General features: G+C 38.8%; 1 protein-coding gene and 1 pseudogene across 1 annotated transcript in view; one reads left to right on the top strand and one right to left on the bottom strand.

Moving 5' to 3' along the window:
- opn7b (opsin 7, group member b) overlaps positions 1–22,559 on the top strand; it is an 80,295-nt gene that overhangs the window by 42,227 nt on the left and 15,509 nt on the right. Inside the window, exons 2-3 of the mRNA XM_084917148.1 lie at positions 21,318–21,405; positions 21,492–21,654. Coding sequence (XP_084773274.1) covers positions 21,318–21,405; positions 21,492–21,654 — 251 coding nt within the window. The remainder of the gene's footprint in view (positions 1–21,317; positions 21,406–21,491; positions 21,655–22,559) is intronic.
- LOC146364467 (uncharacterized) lies at positions 2,569–3,426 on the bottom strand (annotated as a pseudogene).

Raw genomic sequence — 22,559 nt, 5'->3', positions numbered from 1 at the left:
ATATTTATGTAAGAGAAACAGGCTGAAATAGGGTGCTAGAGGAATGAATAGCCTTAGGGATAATGAAACATCAGGTTAAATGATGAAGACAAGAGGTTGTGGTAGGGAAGAAGAGCAATGGGATACATCTACAAACATTTTAACTTCTTTTTCTTTTCGTTCTCCTTCGCTCATCAAGAACCATATTGCAGGAAGCAACAACAGGAACAGAGATGAGGAATGAAGGGAATAAACCCAAATGGAGCTTGTCTTGGGTAGTTTATCCTCTGTCCTCAATAACTGATACACAGTACTGTGCAGTCAACTTTCATTTCTTTATGTTTTTCTAGGGAAACATCTGCAAATATCTATGGAACTACAAAAAAACAGAGTTTGTTCAATTCTACTAAGCTTTAAAGTCTTTCTGTATGACCACCTTTATCCTTATCTAAACTATCTTGTAATTTCTTTTAGTAATCTTCTGAAGGCTTCTTGAAGGACAAAGCTCTTCTTTGGATGTTGTGCTTGAATGATTCATAGGTCAGTGTTCAGCAAACAAAAAAAAGCTTTCCACTCAAAATGGTCAGGCACAAGGACAAGAGTGAAAATGAGTCGTAAAAGCAGCAAATGTTCAAAGAAAAACTTTAAAAGACCTCCAGAGTGCCTGGAGAGCTATTACTTACGTACACTTTAAATATTGACAGAAAGTCTGGCTCCTTGGAAGCAAAGTACAAAGAAATGTGGGTTGACTCGTGACTTTTGCACAGTATTGTATGTTATTGATAAAGTGGCCCTGTCAGAAATGATGTAGCTCAAGCCTGGATTGAGCTACATCATTGGACACTGAAAATACTGCTGGCTCTAACTGCCAATGTTGCAAGTATGAAATGGCATTCACAGTGACACTTACTGTGAGTTATGATGTGTTATATCCACATTTCTGGCTCTCTGACAACCGTGATTTTTCAAAATCTACCAGTGATGTGACCAGAGGGAGGTCGGGTCACCTTCCACACCTTAAACAAGTTCATGCTAAGTTGCAACAAGGAATGCATCAGCATTTTGTTACTGGGTTACGGAGTAAAGAATGATTGATGAGTTTTTAATCATAGAAGGGTAAGACACAAACACTGGGAAAGAAAAAAAAAAAGGGGGGGGGGGCAATCATAGGACTGGATTCTTCATGTTCCATGGCTTTCTTATCTGGATGGAGGGGGGCTTTGGGAGATAATCACTCATGTCCTGTTTACATAATCGTGCTTATTTGTTGTAACTAGCTCCCACTGTATCATTTCCTTCTGGTTCAGACTCTGCTCAGTTCTCAAAGATGCATCCCTCGGGCTGGGTATTTTATTTATGCTCCTTTTTGTGCATTTGGATTTAAAGCATACACACTTTAGGGTCAATGTAGCAAGATTTGCAATTATTAATAATAAGTTTAACTAGACTTGTAATGGCTTGGTAAGTGCCAAGCTTCTAGTTGCTTGACCTCACACAGCTACTAAGTGTGTGTGTGTGTGTGTGTGTGTGTGTGTGTGTGCGCGCGCCTGTTTCCTCTCTTTTCTGTCTTTTAATGGACTTGTAAATTCTTTTTACTTCACAGCTGGACTGATGTAGAAACCAGAAAGACCAGTTGATCCAGTATGCAGCTGTATAGCTTTATCAAAATCCAATAACTTAACACTTATCTCTGCCTACACTGAGTGGGCTTATTTATATTTAAGAGTACCCAGACAACAAAGTGAAGGAGAAGAAATAAAAAATGTGCAAGAAAGAAATGAAAAGGAAATTCTGGTTAACAGTCTGGTCATAAGACTTTCTCTACATCACATGCATGTTGCCTTGAGTTTGGCAGCATCAGCAGTATTACCTGTACCTGTATGTGATTGTGCAGTAGTGAGCCAGTGTGATACCCTTTATAAATTAACCGAAAGCAATTCAATTTTTTTTTTTTTTCAATTGTATTTCAATTAAATTTTTATATAGCAACAAATAACAACAATAGTGTGATTAAAGTGGTGGGTGAGTTCTTTTACATTTTGAATGAAGCCTTTTGAGCTTAATAATAAATTAAATGCCATGTTGAGGCTGTCATTTTTCACCCACAATCACCATTTCATCTGAGCTGAGCACTTACCCAAAATCTGAGAATTCAGACAAAAACTCTGTGTAAAGTAGATAACAACAAAAAATGAATGAAAATTCTGTTTGGGTCTTTGGTTAATTAACAAGCTGGTGTGGAAGATTTCTGCCACCCCATGTCGGCATGCACTTGGAGGACTCTGACAACTAGTATAACTCTGGGGTGTTGATTCATTTAAACTAACATAATCATCACGCTGTAATCAGGTTTCTGTAAGGCAGAGTAAATTGATTTGTTGATCAATTATTAATTCATGTACTAACAGGGATTTTGAAGAAAGAGATCTAATGTTTAATAATCCACATTTCACTGTTTTACTCTTTGGTGCAGCTGTGGATACAATATTGTTCTTTCTTTGTGATTTTTTTGGTTTTTTGAGCAGACACAGTCTCTAAAGGGTTTTGTGGGGATAACAGGAGGAGAGAAACTGCAGAGAGGCCCAATAGTCATGTTTTGGGGGGTTTAATGAATTTAGCCAGATTTCTAGAAATGAGACATGCTCCATCCAAAGTGGGATGGTTGCCGTCTCTCCTAAAAAAACAGGTTTTCCCCAGAAGGTTTCCCAATTTTCTTCAAAGCCCACATTGTTTTTTGGACACCACTCAGAAAATTTAAGGAGAACATGCGGCTAAACATACCACTCCTGGTCAGATTGGGGAGGGGACCAGAGAAAACTGCAGTCTGACATTGTTTTGGCAAAGTAACACAGTGATTCAATATTGATTTTAGTGACCTCCGATTGATGTAACCAGGTGTCATTTCTGCTGATATGAATTATAATTTTACAGAATTTACGTTTACCCTTAGCCAGCAGTTTTGAATTTCCCTCAATGTTGCCTGCTCTGGCCCCTGGAAGACAATTGTGACTATGGTTGCTGATGTTTGTAGCTTCACATGTCTCAGTCCAGAATCATACCAGAGTTTGATCCCCAGTGGGTGTGTCACATAGTGGGGAAAAACAATTACACACATGAATGGGCTGGTGGTGTACCAGGGACTTCTGTTGAGGATTATGCTTCCTCCTCACCCAGCCATTCTGTTTCCCCAGCTGCTCAGGACAGTCTGTCGGGGGGGCAGCTAGCGGGGCCTGCACTACCTTCGGCTGCACCAGCCACAGGGACTTGGCTAGTTATGGTTTTTTTTTTTAAGGGTGCAAAGCCAGGTCTCCAATTCAGTGATCCTGACCTCCAGAGGTGCAAACAGGCTACACTTATTACAGGTATGATTACTGCCAAGGAGTAACTAAACATCTGATGCAATGAGCAGGAAAGTGCAGGAGGGATAGGTGAAGAAGCCATGCTGCTAGCGAGTCGACTACAAGGTAAGCTAAGCTAGAGAAACCGTAAAGACACAAGTTGTGTCCAAAAAATTAAGCCGCATCCTTCGGAGGACCCAGCCTTCGCAGTCTACGTGGACTGGGTCCTTCAAAGACTGAGAAGGCCGGAAGTACGAGGCTGTGAAATGGGATGGTCTAGCCTTCAGATTTGCGTACCATTGTCTTGGTGGAGTTTAATAAATTCAGCCGTCTGCTCCTTATTATCTAAAATATAACAGGACACTGGTGTAAATTCTCGACCATGTCACGCTTCTGTTTAATCAGTTTTCTGTTTGATGTTTACTCAGCTGTGTGAAAACCCCGGAGGAACCCATCCAAGGGATTAATAAAGTTTTATTTAATCTAATCTAATAACTTTAATCTCAGCCAAACCGATTTACTCAGGAACAAATAAAACACTGAAAAAAGCCAAACAATAAAATTTTTAAGTTATCTAATTGACTTATATATCATGTTTAACCTGAGAAGCGAAAGACCGTGGAAGGTCTGAAAAGGATGTGCCGGGAATCCGCTGTTCTTACCAGCTCTAGTGACCCTTGAACCCCCGGCTAGCTATTGATGTGGTCGGTAACAGACATGTCCGAAAACGTCGGATCACTTCTGCATATATGTGATGTCTTGATAAAACAAGCAGATATTTGAAGTTTACACACCTACATTCTCGCCTGAAAATATATTAAGTTTATTTTGTGACCCAGAAAGCGTAATATGAGTAATATTAAAACTAAGTAGCTGCCGCCATTGTTGGAAACTGGAATTGGCTTGAATACTGGGATATGGTGGGCCACGAAGAATACACCCGACCCATCCTTCAAATTCAGGCCCATTTGTCAGCCGTGTCACTACCCGATCGGTACCGGAAACCCGATCGGTACCACGCATGTGCGAAAGGTGTCTACTTCCGTTCTAAGCATTTTACGATAGTCACGGGTCAGAGTATCTGTTAAGATGTTAACAATAATAAGTATCTGTTAAAATGTTTGCAATAATGAAACTTTTCAATATAATGTAGACAAAAACGAAAAATAAAAAGATAGTTACTGATCAGGACTCCCCGATCCGTACCGTGCATGTGCAGATGTTCTCTTCTTTTTCTGTTTCGTTTAATGGTGATTTACTCCCCAGTGTATGAGCATACCGCCACTTGCTGACCGAGCAAATGAGCGCTATTGTGAACTGAACTTGCGTCATAACAAATCGTGTTTGTGTATGCATGTTAAATTTGATTTAGTGATAGTCGAGTATGTTTATGCTCGTCTGTGTGGAGAGGATTGTTGGAATTGTGATGATGATGTCCGCTATCACTGTCAATTGTCAGTAAACACTTAATTAGGGATGGGTATCGTTTAGGGTTATCGTTTTATCTGATACCGGTGCCAAACCGGTACTTTTGAAACGGTGCCGGTGCTTAAACCGGTGCTCGAACTGGTGCTTAAAGAATGGAGAACACAAACTTTGTCCAAAAACCTCTTATGTTTTTATTTTTAGCAGTCTCTTTTTTTCTGCAAAATTTTTCTGTTGATACAACATAACTCCTTTGGTTGGCACCGGTAATTAAACAATGGAAAACACAAACTTTGTCCTAAAACCTCTCATGTTTAGCTGTTTTTTTTACTAAAAAGATAACAATGTTAGCCTTTTCTGCAGCTATAGGGCATATATGGTATCACTCTATCAAACAAGAAGACAGCTGCATGTAACTACGACGGTGTTTGCTAGTTCACCTTGCGTGTATTAATTTAATAATGTGGTTAGCCTACTCAGCGTAAATTACACACGAACAACATTAAGCTACTGACCCAGAGAAGAACGACTGTTGCTGCCATCATCATCCGTCATCATTTCTGCTACACTGGCAGGGCTAGGGGCCAGGACTCTAATCTTCGGGTTCTTGGGGGATGTTGCTAACTTTGGGTCCGATAACAGGCACCGCACCCGCAGTAGATGTGCTCGGTGTGAGGTCTTGCAGCAAGTTATCAAATATGGTGCATTTCTCAGCTTTTAAAAAAATGCTATGCATCGCCAGGTGTTTCATCAGATTTGAGGTGTTACCTCCTTTGCACAGTATCACCTTAAAGCACTTGTTGCAGGCTGCTGAGTTTGCATCTTTTGCTGTGAAGTACAGCAAGACTTTTAACTGCTTCGCCTTGGGCATTTTTAATCTGTAGCTCTGCTCTAAAAGAACGTACGTACCTGCTATCCTGCTACTATCCTTGGAAAGGTAAAATGATTGGCTAGAATGACATCTCAAGAAAAAAAAAGCACCGAAATGTGCGCTGCTTTTCGGTCTGGTTACTACCGTTTATGTCAGATACCAGTACCCATCCCTACACCTAATCTGGCTGATGAATCTTCACGTGTAATATTACCAAGTCTGTATTATTAAGTCTGTAATTAGGCGCCATTCTTCTTATTTTGCAGCGCTGTTATTCTCCGTTGAGGAGAAAAGCATGAATTTGTTTGTATACGGAGGTATCCATTGTTTAAATGTCCCGGGCAGTCAAAAACGAGGCAGAGCTGTCGAGAAATGCTAGGAGCTAACTGGGTGCTGGGTCATTCAAATATTTTAACTGTCGCAATGTTGGCAAAGAGAGGCAGTGACATAAGATTTGCGCATGCGTGGAACCGATTGGGTTTCCGGTAGGGATCGGGTAGTGACAGGCCACGTTTGGAGCAGCCTTCGAATTGGGACAGCCTTCGTCGCCTGGCTGTGATGTAATCGGTCTACAAATGTGGCTTCCGAAGGATGTGGCCTAGGTTTTGGGACACAGCTACAGTGAGTGATTACTGTGAATATAATTAGCAGGTGAATCAACAGAGAGTGTGCTTTGGATAATGCACGTGAATATTGCACTGTGAAATAAGACATTGTTTATAGTTTTTAAATTAAATTGGCTATGCAGATAAGCAACACAAAAACACCATTGTGTAACAGGTACAGGAAGTTATACTCTACTGCAGAGAGAGCCATTTTCTATTTTGCACTTTGGCCATTCAGCAATTCACTTTGAGCAAAACTCTGACATTAAACACTTGACAAAAGAATTAAACCTGTGGCAGTGATTAGGAAAACGCATCTACTCCAAATGTCTGTGAAGGTTCTCAGTCATCCAGGTCATCGTAGTCAAAGGAGCTTGCAAAGAAAAGCGTCTGGACTTCTTTAAGTTTACTTGAAGACGTTTCACCTCTCATCCGAGAAGCTTCTTCAGTTCTAAGGTCAAATGGTGGAGAGTCCCAGATATAAACCTAGTGGGAGTATCCCCCCACAGAGGGACAAAAGGACCCCCTGATGATCTTCTAATCGCCTGAGCCAAGGTGTGAAACTGGGTGTGGGTCCCAATCAGCCAGAGTTTCGGGTGTGTTCATTGTGAAACCTGGCCCCACCTTATCATGCGAATTCCTGAGAGGAAGCACTCAAAACGTGCGGCTATCCTAAATGGGCATTCTTAAAGTCAGCAAAGAGGCACAGAAAAGAAGACCAGACACCAACGAGGGAGGATAAGAAGGACAGACGCAACAACATTGTCATCCCCTATGTAGCCGGTGTATCAGAAAAACTTAGGAGAGTTTTCTCCAAGCATGACATCCCGGTGCATTTCAGACCCAGCAACACGCTCAGACAAAAACTGGTTCACCCGAAAGACAAAACGCCAAAACACAGACTTAACAATGTGGTGTATGCTGTACAGTGCAGCGAGGAATGCCCAGACCTCTACATTGGAGAGACCAAACAGCCACTTCACAAGCGCATGGCACAACACAGAAGAGCCACCTCCACAGGACAAGACTCAGCAGTCCATCTGCATCTTAAGGATAAAGGACACTCTTTCGAGGATGCCAATGTTCACATTTTGGACAGAGAGGACAGATGGTTTGAAAGAGGAGTGAAAGAAGCCATCTATGTCCACTGTGAGCGACCATCTTTGAACAGAGGCGGGGGTTTACGACACCAACTCTCTGCCATCTATAATCCAGTTTTGAGATCCCTTCCCAGACGCCTTAACGCCCACTCACATCCTGGGCCATCTGACCTCAGGAATTCGCATGATAAGGTGGGGCCAGGTTTCACAATGAACACACCCGAAACTCTGGCTGATTGGGACCCACACCCAGTTTCACACCTTGGCTCAGGCGATTAGAAGATCATCAGGGGGTCCTTTTGTCCCTCTGTGGGGGGATACTCCCACTAGGTTTATATCTGGGACTCTCCACCATTTGACCTTAGAACTGAAGAAGCTTCTCGGATGAGAGGTGAAACGTCTTCAAGTAAACTTAAACTTAAAGAAGTCCAGACGCTTTTCTTTGCAAGCTCCTTTATCTACTCCAAATGAAAAACACACCTTGGCAAACAATGCACACATGAAAACATGAACGTGAACGAGCTTTAGCATTGCAAATATAACCCTGGTAGCTCATCTCTTTTTAAAGATAAAGTTGCAAAATATAAGAATATGAGAGAAAAATGGTAGCTGTGTATCCTTTGAGATCACTTCAGTCCATCCACCCTCATCCCTTACAATTTTACAGCACAGTCACCATTGTACTGTAGTATTTTTTGTCTTTCATTTTGTAATAACACAATTAATTGTAATTTTAATTTTTAAATATATTCTTGAAATTCTGGATAGTCTTCACAGAGGCGTGCATGACAAAAATTAAAAAGTGTACAAAGAAAGCAGGGCTTTGTCTAAAATATATGACTGTGTTATTACTGCTTTAATAAAGTAATCCAAAGTGTGTATGTTTTTGTTGGCAAAAAGCCTTTTTTCAACAAAGGATTGTTTGCAGTGTTTCATTATGTTCTTTTATCTCCAAGTGTTTTGACAAGGAGTGTGTAAGTCCAAGCTGAAACTTAAATTACATTCGCCTTGAGGCGACTTTTGTTGTGATATGGCGCTATATAAATAAAATTGAATTGAAATTGAATTGAATTTCTTGTTTTTTAAGGACTTTGTTTCTCTCTCTCTCCAAGTAAGGAAACACTTAATGTCTCTACTATTTATTTATTTATCAGTTATTTATACCTTTACTGTATTACTGTGATCTGCTCTTTTTGAATGCACCTGGTCAGTAACCTAAAGAGTTTAGAGACCAGTATGCTTTACATTTTATTAGTGGATGTGGAAATTGAGTATATATCCCTGTTCTATGTATGTCGCTGCTAAGTGGTCATTTCTGTATGTCTGCAGACCTTCCCATTGGTTGAATTTTATATACAAATCTCTTCTTCGGCTGCTTCTTTCCAATCTGTTTGCATATATGTGTAAAATGTACAATCAGCACAGCTCTCACAATATTTTACAAATGTTTCGCCTGAGAATCAGAATAATTTTAAGAGGGAAAAGGCTTTTAAATACCCTTGTCCTGTTTCAAGGACTTCAAATTGTCAGGACTGGTAATGAGTTTTCAATCATTTTAAAGGATTGAGTAAATAGTTCTTTTGGCGAGTGTTGCTTTTTCTCTTCATGTGTAATTGCACATGAATCAGATCTTTGTATTTAATTGTCTGTGTTGAATGTCAGTTGAATTGTTTCTTAACGTGTGTAATAATTGTTGCAATTTCAACCTTAGATCTCTCTGAAAATTGCATTTTTATTCTGAATGAGACTGCATGAATAAAAACTATGATAAAGGTATGAAAATCATAATAAAATAGGGGGGAAAGCAGGAAAGTTCTTTGCAATCCTCTTCATTCCAAGGTGAAATGTTCATTCAAAGGCAATCATTCATTTTCTGTTCATCTAGTAACTTTGTCTACTACAGTATGCCAACTGCATACTGGAGATAGCGCTTCTGAAGGATAACTGCATGAAAACAAAATGAGGCATACAATAATACATTATGGCTTCAAGCTGAAAAGGATATAGGCCAGCTGGATGAATGAGTCCCTAAGGAAATGAACAAGATCATCATTATTTAATCTCATACTGGCATCCAGTATTGAAGAACAATAGGGTCGGTTTAATGTAGCAGAGAATATACATCACTGAAAAGAACATAACTGTAAAAGATTCATGTGAGTCCAGTTCTCTAGTGAGTTTGTTCTAATCATTATCAGTTTCGGTGCTGTAAAAGTAGGTGTCCTTAACTGGCTGTGTGGAGATGTTTGCTATAGTGTGGGTATTCCAGATTTACTAACGTGTTGTGCAGTGCAAACTGGGTTTTGGTGTAAAAGAGAAAGTTTTTGCTATATTCAGAAACAGAGCATAGTGAAAAGATTACATGCAAGAAATGGGAACTCAGAAATTGTTACAACTGACCCTGTTACAACCCTGTGGCACATCTGGCTAACACCTTGGCATTGCACCTTCCTAATGAAACCAACTTATCTCAAAAGGTTCAATTTTGAGATTGAAGGCAAACCCTCTCTGTTTCCAGTTTACGTTGCAATTTTGGCCATTTCTTTAGCACTCGTTGGTGAGCGTTTGCAGTACAGATGACTCGTAAGCTGGAGAGGAAATGGCGTGTCACAAGTTTAGAGGATCATCATTTAGCCTGGAGAAATAGTTTGCTGCTTTATAAGAAAGCCCTCCGCAAAGCCAGAACATCTTACTATTCGTCACTGATTGAAGAAAATAAGAACAACCCCAGGTTTCTCTTCAGCACTGTAGCCAGGCTGACAAAAAGTCAGAGCTCTTTTGAGCCAACCATCTCTTTAACATTAACTAGTAATGACTTCATGAACTTCTTCACAAATAAAATTTTTATCATTAGAGAAAAAATTACCAATAATCATCCCACAGATGTAATATTATCTACAGCTACTCTTAGTACCATTGATGTTAAGTTAGACTCTTTTTTCTCCAAATGATCTTTCTGAGCTAACTTCAATAATTACTTCCTCCAAACCATCAACGTGTCTTTTAGACCCCATTCCTACAAAACTGCTCAAAGAAGTCCGGCCATTAATCAATGCTTCGATCTTAAATATGATCAACCTATCTCTAATAATCGGCTATGTACCACAGGCCTTCAAGCTGGCTGTAGTTAAACCTTTACTCAAAAAGCCATCTCTAGACCCAGCTGTCTTAGCTAATTATAGGCCAATCTCCAACCTTCCTTTCATATCAAAAATCCTTGAAAGAGTAGTTGTCAAACAGCTAACAGATCATCTGCAGAGGAATGGTTTATTTGAAGAGTTTCAGTCAGGTTTCAGAGCTCATCACAGCACAGAAACAGCTTTAGTGAAGGTTACAAATGATCTTCTTATGGCCTCTGACAGTCGACTCATCTCTGTGCTTGTCCTGCTAGACCTCAGTGCAGCGTTCGATACTGTTGACCATAATATCCTATTAGAGTGATTAGAGCACGTTGTAGGTATTACAGGTACTGTGCTGCAGTGGTTTGTATCATATCTATCTAATAGACTCCAATTTGTACATGTAAGTGGAGAGTCCTCTTCACACACTGAGGTTAATTATGGTGTTCCACAGGGTTCAGTGCTAGGATCAATTCTGTTTACACTATACATGCTTCCCTTAGGCAGCATCATTAGAAGACATAGCATAAATTTTCACTGCTATGCAGATGACACCCAGCTCTATCTATCTATGAAGCCAGATAACACACACCAATTAGTTAAACTGCAGGAATGTCTTAAAGACACAAAGACCTGGATGGCCACTAACTTTCTGCTTCTTAATTCAGATCAAACTGAGGTTATTGTACTCGGCCCTGAAAATCTTAGAAATATGGTATCTAACCAGATTCTTACTCTGGATGGCATTACCTTGGCCTCCAGTAATACTGTGAGGAACCTTGGAGTCATTTTTGACCAGGACATGTCCTTCAACGCACATATTAAACAAATATGTAAGACTGCTTTCTTCCATTTGCGCAACATCTCTAAAGTTAGAAATATCCTGTCTCAGAGTGACGCTGAAAAACTAGTTCATGCATTTATTACTTCCAGGCTGGACTACTGTAATTCATTATTATCAGGATGTCCAAAAAACTCACTGAAAAGCCTTCAGCTAATCCAAAATGCTGCAGCAAGAGTACTGACAGGGACTAGAAGGAGAGAGCATATTTCTCCTGTTTTGGCTTCCCTTCATTGGCTTCCTGTTAAATCCAGAATTGAATTCAAAATCGTGCTCCTCACATACAAGGTCTTAAATAATCAGGCCCCATCTTATCTTAATGACCTTGTAGTGCCATATCACCCTATTAGAGCACTTTGCTCTCGCACTGCTGGCCTACTTGTTGTTCCTAGAGTATTTAAAAGTAGAATGGGAGGCAGAGCCTTCAGTTTTCAGGCCCCTCTTCTGTGGAACCAGCTTCCAGTTTGGATTCGGGAGACAGACACTATCTCTACTTTCAAGATTAGGCTTCAAACTTTCCTTTTTGCTAAAGCATATAGTTAGGGCTGGACCAGGTGACCCTGAATCCTCCCTTAGTTATGCTGCAATAGACGTAGGTGATATGGTTTCCGAAAGAGACTCAGGCGCAGGCCAGGGTATTCCGTTAAGCGAAGAACAGTGCGTTTATTCACAGTGAACACAATCACCAAGTGGCTATATACAACTTGCAGGGGAAACAGGTCCGGGTCGCCAGGGTCCGTGGGAAACAGGGTTAGGGGGAAGGGTGCTCCACACTTTCTGCACAAAAGTTCCTCCTCAGTCACTCCTCTCAGAATCCGGTTCCAAAAACGATCTAAACACAAAACGTCGGGTTAGCGGGATAATAACAAAAGGCTTTCAAGATACAGGTTGGCAGATACACAAGTTTAACTGACGCTGATAGCTCAACGATCCAGCGAAGACTAGTGCAGACTCGCCATCTAAGTAGTGCAGTAATCAGCTGGGATCAGCGGCCGGTGCGGTGATGAGCAGGTGTGTGGGCCAGCAGCGGGAGCCCGCAATGAGCGTCGCCGCAGCAAGAGAGAGAGCGAGAGAGAGCGAGAGAGAGCAAACAAACCACAAACATATTGCCCAATAGAGGGTCGACCAGCGTGGCACAGGGACCATGACAGTAGGCTGCCGGGGATTCCCATGATGCATTGGGTTTTTCCTTTCCACTCACCTTTCTCACTCACTATGTATTAATAGACCTCTCTGCATTGAATCATATCTGTTATTAATCTCTGTCTCTCTTCCACAGCATGTCTTTATCCTGTCTTCCTTCTCTCACCCCAACCGGTCGCAGCAGATGGCCGCCCCTCCCTGAGCCTGGTTCTGCCGGAGGTTTCTTCCTGTTAAAAGGGAGTTTTTCCTTCCCACTGTCGCCAAAGTGCTTGCTCATAGGGGGTCATATGATTGTTGGGTTTTTCTCTGTACCTATGAAGCGCCTTGAGGCGACTTTTGTTGCGATTTGGCGCTATATAAATAAAATTGAATTGAATTGAATTGAAGTGAATTAAAGTCAGCATCTTTAACTAAGGATGACCACAGCAAACTGCAAGTGACCAAAGCAATCAGATTGAGGTTTTCAGTGCAACATTGTATTCTTCCTTTGTGATTGAGATCACCTAGCTACTGCTAGCAACCTCCCACAACTACTTCCCAACCGGTCAGGGAATAAGCATTTTCCTAGCAACCAGTGATGACCAGGCAGTAGTTAACCAGTCGCTAGGCCTGCATAACTGGAGCATAAGGGATGTCACAGCAATTTTAACATATACACACCACATATAGAAGATGATAAAAAATAAATGTTGAAAAGTGAACATAGAATTTACATGCAAATCATATTCTGTTACAATACTTCAGTAATGATTAAACCAATAATCAATAAGTTCTTTGATAGTTAAAAATTAACAACACAGGCATAGAAGGTTGCAGAATCTCAGTATGTAATATCAAAACCCTTTGCACAAAGAAGAAAGAAGGCAAACAATTGAAGACTACATGTTACCAAAGATGATTAAAGCAGTAATTTCTTCCAAAACAAAACATCAATTTATTTGTTATCAGGTTGCCTCTTTAGCATGTTTTAATTATGAGCAACACTAATGCTAATTCAATCATGTGTGTAATAGCTCTTCCCTAGATAATTTTATTCATTGTGAATCAAGCATTTCACTCAGGAAAATGTGATGTTGTTTATTTATGCTGTCCTTATCACAGTAGCGAGTAACATTAAAGCACAGTGTCTGTGAAGGTTCTCAGTCATCCAGGTCATCGTAGTCAAAGGAGCTTGCAAAGAAAAGCGTCTGGACTTCTTTAAGTTACTTGAAGACGTTTCACCTCTCATCCGAGAAGCTTCTTCAGTTCTAAGGTCAAATGGTGGAGCACAGTTAAAGCACAGTGTTGCTGAGAAGCAAGATATGTAGAGTTAAATGTATTGTCTGTTACATGCAGCATATATAAGAACAAATAAAGCAATTTACAGTATTATAAACAACTCAAGAAAAGCTGGTTTTGCTAATCTTCAAAGCTATGATTTAAATTTTGTTTTTGTCTTTTTCTGAGAAAAAAATATTTCACCCTCATTTTTAGAAGCTTGGGGTTTTTGGGATTGATATATCAATCACTGACTGCTTCAGCATCATTGCCCTAAAAAAGTGTTCCAACTGCATAATGTTGGAACACAAAGGTTAAAAAAATATGCTATTTGAATAAATAAATGAAATCAAAATCTGTCTTTAAAACACCAAAATATTCTTCTTCATATATTCATGTACACGCACATATGTTTTTGTATACTTATTTCAAACATGATATTAGCGTTAGAAGTAGCTGACATTGTATCCTGTGCAGATTTTGGTTCCTGAAGAATAAACACTCAGGTCAAAGGTCAAACTCTTTTCATCAAATAAATGTGGTTTGTTGCCTGAGAGCGACGCCATGCCATAGAGAGCTAAACACCCCTATTCCAAAGACTCAAGACTTGCAAATTCAAATATGTGCAACTTGTTATTCCCCTACTGCTGTCTTTGATATCGGACTCAGTGGATGAGAAACAGTCATCTGTTTTCCAAATAACTTCAGAAGAAAAGCTGGACTCTTTAGTGTCCAGCTCTCTTAATCACTTTTCTTTCCACAAGGGGATTCAATGATATGTGAGAGCTGCGTGGATGTTTTCATTTCTACAAAATTTTCTCTTTGTCTCATATTTCTTCTGACTAATCTCCATCATTCTGCCCTCGATGCTTCTGACAATTTCAGTTATAGGATTTCTCTCATCCTACACTTGTCCTTGCCTATTTGTCCCGGCCTACAATCCTTTTATAACATTTCCACCTCCCTTTGTCTCCTAGAAAATTTTGCCCTTGCTCTTTGTTGTTGAACTGTGTGTCTGTACATGTAATTCGTGAAGACTGTAAGTTCCGGTTGTGTGACAGCAAGGCTTAAGCTGCCCAAGACGTTCTCTACAGTGATTAGCTCCAATTCCACAACTCGGCTAGAAGCTGACAATCATGTTATGACTTTCTCTTACATTTTATTGCACTTTCCCCTTTTCAAACTAATGGGGGTGAGCATGCATTCCTATCTTGCTGTACGTCCCTCCCCTTTCATTTTCTCATTTTAAGTGTCTCTGCCTTCATCTTCTTCATCTTCTCAGACTGCTAATCCAGTCTTGCCCCTTGTACCCCTGACATTGCCGCAAGAAGAGCAGATTGTAAAAGGGAGGAAGTGGGAGGTAACGTAAATAATCACAAAGACAGGCAGACGTGGTGTCATGTGAAGGTCTGTTCTGTGTGTGTGTGTGTGTCTCTGTCTCTGTGTGTACAGTACTTCTGTTTTGAAGCTTGTCACTTGTATGGAAAGAGGGCAAGCTGAAGACAGACAGTTTTAGCAGCCTTCACAGTGTTGATAAGAAGTCAGCAGAGAGTTATGTTTTCTGTTAGATGTGACCCTGATTTAAGGAAATGGTTTCACACTAAACTATCACATTCTGTGAGATCTTATGAACCTTCATACTGGTCTCATTGATAACATATAATCCATAAATCACCTCCATAAATCAGCATGCTTGATATAGATCAGCTTCCAGTGCCAGTGCTTGACATTCTCATACTCAAGACTGCCAATAAATTGCTAAAATATAGAAAGAGAACCTAACGTGGAACATTTCCATTATTGATCTTTCAAGGTAAAACCAGTACGTATAACCATGGTTAAAAAAGAAACTACACCTTCCATTAATTCTAAAGTTTTACATATTACGACATATAAGAAAATATCTGGTCCACAGTGTGATTATTTATTTAACAAAAACTAAGCCAATGTACAAAAGCAGTGTATGGAAATCTAAGAACACTAACAGTTTATAAAGGCACTTTTAGCAGCAATAACTTGAAGTATTATTTTTCCATATCAGTCTTTCACATTGCTGTAGAGGAACTTTGACATGTATTCATGGTCAGCTCAGTGCCTAATTTGCCCAGATCTTGTGGCAGCAATGCAAAGTCCAGTCATTTCACTGCTTATATTCTCACATTTTGAAATCGTTTGAGAATAACTGCATAACTTGGCTCCAAATCTGCAGCCACTATTATATTTGTTTCCTATGAGAGCCTGACAAAAACTGAACAGTCAGTTCTTTGGCTCTTTTCAAACTGTATGCAAAAGCATAAACATGCAATTAAAGATGAGGGATTTAGAAATCTTCAGCAGTAGACCCAATAGATTTAGATGGTAGTCTGATTTCTTTTATTTATTTTTTTTTTTTTTTGGGATAAATCTTCAGCAGTAGCGAAGATGTTTGTTTGTTTTTTTTGTTTCTTGTTTTGTTTTGTTTGTTTACGTGCTAAAGAAAACCTTCAATTTTATCCTTTCAATAAAGAAACCTTCAAATCCTGTCTTGTGTAAAGGATTCATTTACAACTTTTCTAATCTATTTCTTAGGCAACCCCAGATGCTCAGCCCTGCTATTAGGTATCTTTCAGACCTGACATAAACCACCTATTATGCTGAAACAATGAGCAACCTTGTTGCTTTTGTTATTGTCTATCTTTAACCAGATTCTTTAAAATTACACGTATTAAAGCTGCTTTACATTCTTTCAACCTTTTGTACTGAATTTTCTTTTCTGTTTTGTGCTCTTTCAGTGTTTCTTTTTGTTGGCATATTGCATTCATTAGAGTAGACCAGATGAAATCACACTTCAAATTCTACCCCTTACAGGGAACTGTGTGCATTTTTTGTTTATAGCTGATGTCTGATTTTTATGGAAGCATGCTAAATGAAATGAGGTGTCGTGGCTGCAAAAAATAGATGGATAAAGCAGTTTTTTGGACATTCTTCTTAATAGCCTAAATTATACACAAAAGAGTAGTAAATTTGGGTTTATAACAAATATATGAAGTACTTCTACTTCATTTGCTTGTTAATACTGACAACAGCTAGATTTTTTTGTAATATTTAGTTGTAACCTAAATAATGTGTCATTCTAGTAGCCCAAGACCTGAAATGATCAACAAGATGAACCTGAATTATTTAATAATACAATAATATAATGACAGAGAGGTGGTGATATGATTTCAAGTAATCTCGGTGGAAATTCCTGCTATTTGTGTCTTACCTGACTAGTTTCTTAGTTTACTCATAAATAATTATAGATGGTAACAGAAAACATTTTTCCTAATATTTTGTGCTAAAAAATTGCACATATATGAATCTTTCATTCCTCCTGAAGAGTGATAGGTGATTGTAAGCTAAAAGATTGTGTAGTTTACAGTATTCCTCCACTCGATAATGCTGTTTGAGTGCATCAGGCTTCTTATCAACTAAACCTGTAGATGGTCTGACTTTATAGCTGCAGTGCTTTACTGCAATAACAAATATTAACAACTCGTCAAAAGAACCAAAACAAACATGAAAATGTTTTAAAAATGGATCACACCAAATTGTTAACATTTTAGTAGAGAAGGTCTGCATAGCTGCGTCTCTGAGGCCCAGGTATGCTGTATGTCATTATTTGATCTTTTCAATTTTGCCACATTCTTCATTTAAATGGTTCATTTCCTGAACAGACTGCCAATTGAAATATATGTTTTTGAAACCAGAGCTACCAACACACTTTTTTATTAAGACTAATATAAATTTTAAATGATATAATGGAGAGTGAACAGCAACACCCAAGTGTTACAAATAAAGTATTTGTCCATACCTATTTGTTTGTCCAAACTCACATTCTTCTTCTCATATACCGTAACCATCTATTTCTTCTTTTTAGCCAATAAAATCATTAGTATCTCCTCATTCATGACCCATAATCACAGTCACAAACAACTCAGGTTGACCAGTACAGTAGTTTACCTCCCTTCGGGCCATAGACATAGACAGCCCATGTGAAAATATCCTTGCTTTAGCACAAATGTTGTTCCAACATGTGATGTGTAGAGTATTTTTTTTTATCATTTGCAAACATTTAGAATCAACTTGCTGATAGTCCAGCCATGGTATGAAGTCTGAATACAAATGTCTGAATGCTGAATATTCAGTGTTTATTCATTAAAGCATAAAAAAACCTTAATGGAAGTTTGGCTTGGCTCCCATGTACACTTCGCTTGTTGCAAATACTCAGAACTGCACATAAAATGTAGTCTGAAAGTCTGAGTGCACAACAAGAGCACATTTATTCCATCATTCATTTTCAAATGCTGTGTCTTGGGATGTTTTGCTTTACGCGAAACAGGAAAAGGGTATAAATATGCATTTGTTTGTTTTCATGTATGAGATATCCATTTGGTGCTGCCTTGGTGAAAAGTCGTCAAACTTGAGTCAGGTTGAGATGAAGGAGAATGAGAAGCAGAAGATTTAAGCATTCTGTGGATTATTGAACTGATTCTGAAATTTCAGGTCAATCAAGGAGATTGAAAATGCAGCATACTTTTGCTTTGGGATCACATTACATAAATGGAATAAAAAGACAAGGTATAAAGCAGAGTTTGTTTTTGTTTTGTGTTTTTTTAACAGCAACGTGTTCAGTGATGATGACAATTTAACAATTATTTTTGATAAGAGTAATTGTTATTATGTAATTGTTCACTTATCAAGAGAAAAAAACCACTTTGTTTTCAATGAATATTAAAAAAAATGCATCTTCATTTGAAGAAGTTCATACACCAGAAGTTGATGAACTTCTGGTGTATTTTAATTAATTCATTAATTCTGCTATTCATTGGTAAGTATTTTCTTCTTGCTCTCGCTACTGGACTTGAGGTCAGCATACATTCACTCTGGGTTCCTTTATACCTCTGTGTTTGCATGCTGACCATTTTCTTCATCACTAAAAACTGTAATCAGCTATCTGCCCATCATACAAAAATTGAACCACCATTCTCTGGACCTGATTATAAAACATGCAAAAAAAGATTGCCTCTTTTTTTAGAATCTCTGAAAAACAAATTTGTATATCAATCAACTTTTTAATTCTCAGCTTGGTCCCTGACTCCCTGGTTTCCATCCCTCTTTTGGCTACTGTCCACCCAATTACCAAGAACTGGTGTCTTATTCCCCATTTTTAGTTGTATTTTAGTATTGTCTTCTATTCCACCTTCAAATTGTACGACCCTGTCAAGGTTCAGTTACAGCTGTCCGTTTCAAAATGGGCCTGTAGTGTGTGGCAGGGTTAGACCCTTAGTCTGGTATCTTCGGGTAGATCACTTTTTACTAGGATATATCACTATGGTAGCCTATGCTCCACATACAGTATAACCTGCTCCAACTTGCTCTGTGTTCAAGCTCCAGGCTGAAAACCATTACCATTTTCCACAAATGGGAATGCAGTGGTTTTCTTTCCCCAGACATAAGACAATACGTTCTATTACTGTCTCATCAGTCCTCAAAACATTATTCCAAAAGCCTATCATTTCATTTTTAGCAGAAAACAGATGTGCACAAGTGCTCTTTTGGGGACGCAGTGCTTTATTGTTGCTCAGTATTCTCACGATTATTGACACACGAACATTAGCAAATATGGGACAGGCTTGTAGTTGCTTGTGAACTCTTTCTGGAGTGACGTTTGATCGCTCATGAAGAGCAGATCAATAGTCTTGAATTTCCTTCATGTGTATACCCTGTCTAAGTGGAGTATTTATCAAGTACGTGACCAGCCTTCTCCTTTTTCTCCATCATGGTATGAAGCGAAGATCAAATTTTATTAGAGCCTTCTTTCTTAAATAAAAATTGTTTCCTACGAACAGTTGCCACTAGTGCCATTGAAAACACTTAATTCTAATTTAACCAAACATACTGATAAATCTGGGATTCACTTATTATGGCCCTTTGCAAACGTGAAGTGTATAATTATTTTTCTTAGATAAATGAACAAGTGTAATGGTTTCATATAATTTGATTAATTAGGTTCTCACAATTAACTTTTAGGACTTTAAAATATGATGTTTCAGGTAATATTTCTATTTAATCTTAAAAAACAAATGAAAAGGGAAAAGGCGAAAAATCATATGTCACAAAACATGGCTGGCTTGAAAGTATACATATCAGCTGATGTAGTAACTACAGCTTGTCGCATATTACATCCAGCAGTTTATGAGAAAAAAATCTAATTAAATACTGAAATTGCATATCTCAATACTTATGCAAATACTAAAGCAAGTATTTACACTTACACACAAACTTGAGCAACACTGTATCTACTTACAAGCGATGCTTGGCCACATAAGGGCCACATAAAATTGAATTAGAAAACCCACACAAAGAAATCTCTGGCTCTTTGAAGATAAATTCTAGTGTGAATGGTTATAGGGATTTATACACAAGCAGCTCAACTCTTAACCCCAGGTGATTTAACTTGCCTGTGCCCCTCAGTACAGGTGAAGTAATTGAGTAAATAGAAAGGCTATGAATATATTTCCATCTTATCTCCGCCCATAATTTTCTTTAGAAAGCTTACCTCAGCAACTTGTGTTGGTCACAATGAAAACTGTATTGGCAGTGGGTCATGCTGTGTATGCACATCTCTGCCTGCTTTTCAAGATAAGAGTGATTATGAAGTGAAGGGTGGCATCGGATTTCTGCACCATCTTCTGTTCTCTTCTCTGCTCTAGTCTTTGATGAGACTGCGCGAATTTTCTGAAGGTTTCAAAAAGAAGCAGGGGGAAGCATTAAAGCCACTTGCCTATTCTTCTGTAGAATCACAATATGCAACCAAAAGACTTTTGGTCTCTTGAAGTATAGCAAGAAAAATAAGGTACAAGGGTAACTTTTTTGCACATGCAATGGATGCATGACCAGGCTGACATCTGGAGAACTGAAAGGACAAGCCAGCACTTCAGCAGCATGCCTGTAAACATACTGAAAAAGAATTACATGACTCATCAGACCACCCTCACTGTCTTTCATTGACCTATGGTCTAGTCCTGATGTCCATCACAAGCACATTTAAGTGTGAAACAAAATGGTTTGCAGTATGCAGTTTTGGCACTCTTTTCCTTGGGCACCAATGTCCCCACTGTTGCTTCATCAGTTGATCTTCCTTGGACAAGGTTTGGAAGGTACTAACCATGAAAATTAGTAGCAGCCCCCAACATGACATGTAAAGTCACCTTAAGTTACAATCCTTATCCATTTTTGCCCTCCAACACATCAACTTCAAGGAATTCTTACTTATGTGGCTGATATGTTCCCACTTTCAGAAAGTTGGTGAAAGAGAGTTACATTAAATACAATTGCAAACCCATTTCATTTTGTCACTGAATTTTAATGACTGTCTGATGTAAATGAGGAAATATGCTTGATATGGCCTCCTATTTACACAGTGTTGATCAGGGTGAACTATTTTGTTGTTGTGTTCAATCCTCCAAAGATATCAGTATGTAACATTTTAATGCAGATATTTTTGCCGTTGTGTTTTTTGCTTTGTGTTTTTTTTATGCCTGAGGGTGAAAACACATATTCTCTGTGTTTTTCTTCCTTTTTATTATACCTGTCTGTTTTTCCATTTTTGTTCTAGATGGGAAATGCCTCTGAAACATTTCTGTTCATGTCTAAAATATCAAAAGACAATGACTTCATCATGGGAACGCTCTACGCCATTTTTGGTGAGTGATTTATCCCCCCAAGGTCAATCCTTTTAATGTGGACTCAAATTCTTCAGCTCTTTACATTATATTGCTCTGTGTCCTAGGTGTGCTGTCGGTGCTTGGAAATGGCATCCTGCTGTTCGTGGCCTATAGAAAGAAGTCCTCCTTGAAGCCAGCAGAGTTCTTTGTGGTAAACCTGTCCATCAGTGACCTGAGCATGACCGTAACCTTGTTTCCATTTGCAATACCTTCAACCTACACACACATGTGAGTGACAATTCAGGTTTTCAATTTTTTTTCAAATTTCATCTAGTCCTCTTTTATGTCATCTTCACATTTTTATCTTCATGAGAGACAAGGATAGAAGGAAAAAGACAGATGAAGAGTGAGGTTAGAGGAGTGGTTTGAAAGGCAAGGCTGTAGCTGCCGACGAAAACCAGGGCTTTAACAGCCTGAGCAGTAGTTTAGGACATGCATTAAAAGACAAATTAAGGTTTTGTAAGCAGATGCTTGCAGACATAAATTTATCATATTGATTGTTTGTGGATACGACAGATAAAATACAAATAAATGCATTTTTAAAGGATTTTGTGATTTTTCCATGTGTATAAAATGGAGGTGGAAATATACTATCATGCTAGATTTGCAACACATTAATGGTATATCTGATATTGTCACTTTAATCTTTCAGAGCAATGTCTTCAGTGTCTTCAATAATCAAAATTTGAAAAAACCCTCCACATTTATGAAAACGTTGATATTCTAATTTTGAGATCATTTTTGCTTGTAATTCTTGCTGTGTGCTCATAGCATAGACCTTGGGAAGAAGCAGTAAGTGATTTCTGACTTTTTGGCCAGAGTTTTGCCTCTGAGGCTTTACAAGGTTGTTGAGGCCAACTGCAGCCTGAAAAGATGACTACAGATGCTACTCAAGGTTGGAAAAAATGCTGAGAAAGACACAAGTAGCATAGCAAGGCCCTGTGTAGTGCAGATGAAAAGCCAGCATTTTCAGTTTAACTCTGTGTGAAGTTTCCAGGTGTATGATTTTAAGTAGTATTTGTGCAAAAAAATAAACAATGCAAATGTCTTTTTAACTCCACTGTCATTGAGCTTTGGACAATAACATGTTTCCTATTTTTGTAATATTTTCTTTGTGTTGCACTGATAAAAAT

Source organism: Perissodus microlepis, chromosome 20 (genome assembly GCF_051167445.1).
Source record: "Perissodus microlepis isolate ML-2025 ecotype Zambia chromosome 20, ASM5116744v1, whole genome shotgun sequence".
NCBI classification, from domain to species: domain Eukaryota; kingdom Metazoa; phylum Chordata; class Actinopteri; order Cichliformes; family Cichlidae; genus Perissodus; species Perissodus microlepis.
This window is presented reverse-complemented; position numbering and strand designations above follow the sequence as displayed.